This window comes from Vitis riparia, chromosome 8 (genome assembly GCF_004353265.1).
Source record: "Vitis riparia cultivar Riparia Gloire de Montpellier isolate 1030 chromosome 8, EGFV_Vit.rip_1.0, whole genome shotgun sequence".
NCBI classification, from domain to species: domain Eukaryota; kingdom Viridiplantae; phylum Streptophyta; class Magnoliopsida; order Vitales; family Vitaceae; genus Vitis; species Vitis riparia.
Window position 1 is genome coordinate 19,699,292 of NC_048438.1, and position 5,493 is coordinate 19,704,784.

At 40.7% G+C, this 5,493-nt stretch overlaps 2 protein-coding genes across 2 annotated transcripts; both read right to left on the reverse strand.

Annotated features, from left to right (window-relative positions):
* On the reverse strand, positions 1–1,283 carry LOC117919804 (putative methyltransferase DDB_G0268948). The gene is made up of 2 exons (XM_034837063.1): positions 1,056–1,283; positions 1–812 (listed from the first exon to the last, which is right to left on the reverse strand). Exons 1-2 carry the CDS (start codon positions 1,203–1,205, stop codon positions 144–146), a joined length of 819 nt encoding a protein of 272 aa, XP_034692954.1. The 5' UTR covers positions 1,206–1,283; the 3' UTR covers positions 1–143.
* Positions 1,284–1,949: 666 nt separating this feature from the next.
* Positions 1,950–3,376, reverse strand: LOC117919809 (putative methyltransferase DDB_G0268948). Its single transcript, XM_034837071.1, has 2 exons — positions 3,127–3,376; positions 1,950–2,847 (listed from the first exon to the last, which is right to left on the reverse strand). Exons 1-2 carry the CDS (start codon positions 3,274–3,276, stop codon positions 2,200–2,202), a joined length of 798 nt encoding a protein of 265 aa, XP_034692962.1. The 5' UTR covers positions 3,277–3,376; the 3' UTR covers positions 1,950–2,199.
* Positions 3,377–5,493: the final 2,117 nt, after the last annotated feature.

Consider the following 5,493-nt stretch of genomic DNA (forward strand, 5'->3'; position numbering starts at 1 on the left):
TCCAAAACAACATTTAATGTAGCAATTATAAAGTCTTGGACCAGTGAGTCATCCTACAAGCGGCAATTTCATTTTATTTAACATATGGAGCAGCTACTTCAGTCAAAATGAAGCGATTCAACTCACCGTACATGGTGTTTTATTTAACCAGGTAGCCATTTTCTAACCTGGGAGCCTGGGATCCCTACTTTCCCAATCCTCAGATAAATAGGAAAAACTCCGATCTTCTGACCACCTCCATCTTCATTCCATGCGCGCTCAAAATCCTCAATCACATTGCTTGTCAAAAGCTCAACGCCATTTTTTTGTGCCGTCTGATACCCGGACCATGTTCTTAAGTATGCAAAATAGCTATCCAGATCCATCTGTCTCTCCGTTTTAAATTTGAAAGGTCCAGTGTGATCTTCTCCCTCCACTGGCATGAACGGGAACTCAATGCTCCTGTACCTGTCGTCCAAGTGGTAGCGGGCTGGATCCCAATAAGGCTTGGCATCAATGTAAAATCGCGCAAAGACAGAGTCCACAGATTGATTGAATTCAGCGGGGGTGTAGCACCAGGCTGCAATCACCCCATGGGGTTTTTTGAGGACCCACTTCGCTTGTTGGTAGAATTTAGGGAGGTCAAACCAATGCACAGCTTGAGCAATGGTGATTAAGTCCACGCTTGATTGTGGTGCGACGTTGTGTTCGATCTCGGCTATGGTCGAGACTGGAGAAGTCTGTTGGTATCGAACATTGGGGAGCTTGGGTGCAAGATCCAGTTGTTTTTGACTTATGTCAGTGGCTACCACATTTTTGTACATACCAGCTAACTGCAGTTCAATCAGAACAATGGATAAATGTTTCCCAATTTGACCCGTGGAAATCCTGGTAAACATTTTGTATGAAATAACTAAATTTTATTGCTACCACTCTTACCATGATGTTAAGCTTTAAAAATGTAAAGGAAATTTGATTTTCCTCTTGATCAGATCCACAATTTTGGGCAAAAATTCTCCGAAAAAACCCTAGTTACAAATCAATTAACTACCACGGAATAAATAGAGATAACTCACAGAACGGGCGGCCTGGCCGTTTCCAGCGCCGACATCCCAAGCAAGGTCGCGAACGGGAGTCTTGGAAGCAATGAATTGGAAGAGTTCCGGTGGGTAATTTGGCCGAATCTCCGAGTACCTATTCGCCAACTTGTCGTAAAAATCCCCCATTTCTCTCCTTCACGCTTTCTCACAACTGTTCAATTTCAATCTCTTATTTTTCTGCCATTTATCTTTCTTGGCTTCAAATGGCTCCCGCACCGCAACAGGGTGGCCCCTACAGGCTACAAGCGACATTTTTATTTTTGTTTTGGTTTGTTTATTATTATTATTATTCAGTTGGTAGTCATTTTTGACTCTTTTGGCACCATCAAAAGTCCAGGACGCAACGCTACCATTATTTCCATGTTCGTAGAAGGTTTTGAACCACGTGGTGCATTGGCGATTACGTCATGGGTGATGAAGGAGGCTATCTCCCGGGGCGGCTAGTGGACCGAAGGCAGGATACGAGTAGCCCGTCCCTTATCCACTCTCGTTAGAGTTACGTTGGGTCAGAAGTAGGAAGGGTTTTCATTGGAATCAACCCAACTCCAAGAACGGCTAGGGCCTTGAATAGTTATCCAATCATTATGTACGAAAAGGTTCTGCACCAACAAAAACTAGATAATGGAAAATTATTGCTCACTTTGTTATTACTGTAGTTTATTGTAAAACGCTTTACCCAAAAAAAAAACAAAAAAAATTATTTTAATACAAAATAAATATTTAATAAAATTAATTGTTAGATTGTTTAAAAATAAATGCTTAGTATTTTCACTTCTTTATCAAACATACAAATTAAAAAATAAAATAGTAACAAAATTATTTGGAAGGCCCAAAATAACCCTCAACAGGCTTAAAACTAGAAGATGGATCAATCGGAATGTAAATCATAATTAAGTCTTCATTTGATATTATTTTAGGATGGTCACAGGGCAATTTGTTTGAAGGCTTCCAGCTACGAAGCAATTGGAAATATTTATATCAACAAATGGTAAAAGTCAATTTACTCGCTGAATGGGGGTAAATTGAGAAGCAATAGGGAAGATCATAATGGAACTGTAGCAGTTCAATTCCTCATGAATGGGGGCCTTTATTCAAATTCATCCATAGCTGAGCTGGGCCTTTAAGTTTGGCAGGCGTTCCCCACTTTTCCAATCCTGAGATAAATAGGATAAGTTACAACCTTCTTACTCTTCCCATCCCCGTTCCATGCTCGCTCAAAATCTTCAATCACATCATTCCTCAACAGCTCCACCCCTTCCTTCTTTGCAGTCTGGTATGATGACCATGACCTTATGTAAGTGAAATAGGCCTCCAAATCCATTATCCTCTCTGTTTTGAACCTGAATGGCCCTGTGTCGTCTTCTCCGTCCACAGGCTTGAATGGGAATTCAATGCTCCTATACTTGTCATCGACCAAGTCACGGGCTGGATCCCAGTAAGGTTTGGAATCTGCGTAAAATCTCTCAAAGATCAAGTCCACAGACTCATTCACTTCAGGCACGGTGTAGCACCAGGCGGCAATCACTCCATGGGGTTTCTTGAGAACCCACTCCACTTGTTGGTAGAATTTAGGAAGGTCAAACCAGTGCATTGATTGGGCAATGGTGACTAAATCCACGCTTGATTGTGCTGCGACGCTGGCTTGAAGGTCGGCTATAGTCATAACAGGAGAAGTATGTTGGTATCGGATGTTGGGGAGCTTTGCTGCGAATTCCAGTTGGTTTTGACTGGTGTCTGTGCCTATCACATTTTTGTAGATGCCAGCTAACTGCAATTCAAGGATACGTTATGATACACTTGCCTAATTCAATTTCACAATCAGAAATGTTCGCAGCCATTCCTGAAGCCCCATGGGATACAATCGTCGACCTATTACTGTAGTTTTTTGGAAAACGCTCAATTATTGCTCACTTTTTTAAATATAAGTCATCCTTCTCCTTGAATTGATCAATGATTTTGAAATAAATAACCAAAAAGAACGCTAGTTTCTGGTCAATTTATGCTTTTTGATCCCACAAATCTAGAACAGAATACAGAAAAGACTCACGGAAACGGCGGCCTGGCCGCTGCCGGTGCCGACATCCCAGACGAGGTCGCGAGCAGGAATCTTGGAGGCAATGAATTGGAAGAGCTCCGGTGGGTAACTTGGCCGTGCTTCAGAGTACTGTTTCGCCTGCTCTGTGAACAATTCCGCCATTTCTCTCTCGCAAACCTTTACGCTTTCTCCTTCTTTTTTTCTGTTATAGGGAATACGCAGATGGGTTGGCCTTCCTTCCTATTTATAGAATTATACTAAAAGGTCGTCATCTGATGTCAGTCCTCCACATGTTGTTGGAACTTGGAAGAAGGTAGCAGGGAGGTTCTACAAGCAGGGGTTGGTATTGCCGTGCGACACTTGTGGAGTGCCGAGCAATGAATTAAACCCATGTTTTGGATTCTATTAGTGTTTCGTCGTTCGTGACCTCATATTGAATGAGTTGTCCAAAAATTTTATGTTTAGTGGACATGAAAAGAATATATACGAAAAGTGTTAGTTTTGTTATGTTTATTTTATTGGTTAATATTAGTTTTTTATGTTTATCTTTAGTAGTTAGTTACCACCACGTTTAGGAGTTATCTATTATTTTGGGTTCTGTTATTTGCTCGGGGTTATCTTCTCAACATGTTTAGGAGTTATCTAGATATGAACTATTTTCTGTAAGGCTATATATTAGCCAAGTTTGTTATTCAATTTAGTAAAGTTGATTTCCTCCAGTTTCATCTATACTCCTATTCAATTTCTAACATTTGGTATCAGAGCCCCATCATAGGGGCCTGATTATTTAGAAGCAGCAGTCTTCTACGTGTGTTCTATTTGAACAATGACGACAGAGAGTTCATTTGTCCAGCCAGCTATTCCGAAATTTGATGGCTACTATGATCACTGGGCAATGCTCATGGAAAACTTCTTGCGTTCCAAGGAGTATTGGGGACTTGTGGAGAATGGAGTTCCTGCAGTGGCTGAAGATGCTGTTCTCACAGATGCACAAAGGAAGCACATTGAAGATCAACAGTTAAGGGATTTGAAGGCAAAGAACTATCTATTTCAGGCACTAGATCGTTCTATCCTAGAGACAATTCTAAACAAAAAGACTACGAAGGATATTTGGGATTCTATGAAGCAGAAATTTCAGGGCACCACACGAGTGAAGCGTGGAAATTTGCAAGCTTTGAGGAAGGAATTCGAAATTCTTCACATGAAGTCAGGAGAAACTGTGAATGAATATTTCTCTCGCACTCTTGCCATTGCCAACAAAATGAAAGTCAATGGTGAGAATAAAGGAAATACTGCTGTTGTTGAAAGATTTTACGATCTATGACTTCCAAATTTGATTATGTTGTTTGTTCCATTGAAGAGTCTAAAGATTTAGACACTTTAACCATAGATGAGTTGCAGAGTAGTCTTCTTGTCCATGAACAACGTATGACCTCTCATGTGTTAGAAGAAGAACAGGCTTTGAAAGTTACTCATGGAGATCACTCCGGAAGTAGAGGTCGTGGTCATGGAAATTATAGAGGAAGAGGACGGAACAGAAGATCTTTTGATAAGGCTACTGTGGAGTGCTATAATTGTCACAAGCTAGGACATTTTGCATGGGAATGTCCACACCGAGAGACAGGGGCTTACTACGCAGAGAATCAAGAGGAGATGTTGTTGATGGCGTATGTGGATTTAAACAAAACCAGTCGAGAAGATACGTGGTTTCTTGACTCTGGATGCCGCAATCATATGTGTGAAAAAAAGGATTATTTTTCAGATTTTGATGGAACCTTTCGAGATTCAGTGAAATTTGGGAATAACACGAGCATGTCTGTATTAGGAAAGGGGAATGTAAGGCTGAAAGTGAATGAAATGACACAGATCATCACAAGAGTCTTTTATGTCCCTGAGTTGAGGAATAATTTGCTGAGTATTGGACAATTACAAGAAAAAGGGCTTACCATTCTGTTTCAACATGGCAAGTGTAAGGTGTTTCATTCACAGAAAGGTTTGATTATGGATACCAAAATGTCTTCAAATCGGATGTTTATGTTACATGCTCTATCCCAGCCTATCTCATCTACTTGTTTTAACACAGTCACAGAAGACATTTTGCAGCTTTGGCATTGTCGATATGGCCACTTGAGTTTTCAAGGTTTAAAGACTCTTCAACAAAGGAAGATGGTGAATGGATTACCACAATTTCAGCCTCCCTCTAAACTATGCAAAGATTGTTTGGTGGGAAAACAACACAGGTCTTCAATTCCAAAGAAAAGCAACTGGCGAGCTGCTGAAATTCTACAGTTAGTGCATGCAGACATTTGTGGACCGATTAATCCAATCTCAAACAGCAAGAAAAGGTACTTGCTCACTTTCACTGATGATTTTAGTAGA

Excerpts from the sequence above, each read along its gene's own strand:
- LOC117919804 (XM_034837063.1), bottom strand. The coding sequence starts at position 1,205 with ATGGGGGATTTTTACGACAAGTTGGCGAATAGGTACTCGGAGATTCGG. Across the intron at positions 813-1,055 it reads ACGGCCAGGCCGCCCGTTCT|TTAGCTGGTATGTACAAAAA; the intron begins GTGAGTTATCTC and ends ATTGAACTGCAG.
- LOC117919809 (XM_034837071.1), bottom strand. The coding sequence starts at position 3,276 with ATGGCGGAATTGTTCACAGAGCAGGCGAAACAGTACTCTGAAGCACGG. Across the intron at positions 2,848-3,126 it reads GCGGCCAGGCCGCCGTTTCC|TTAGCTGGCATCTACAAAAA; the intron begins GTGAGTCTTTTC and ends CTTGAATTGCAG.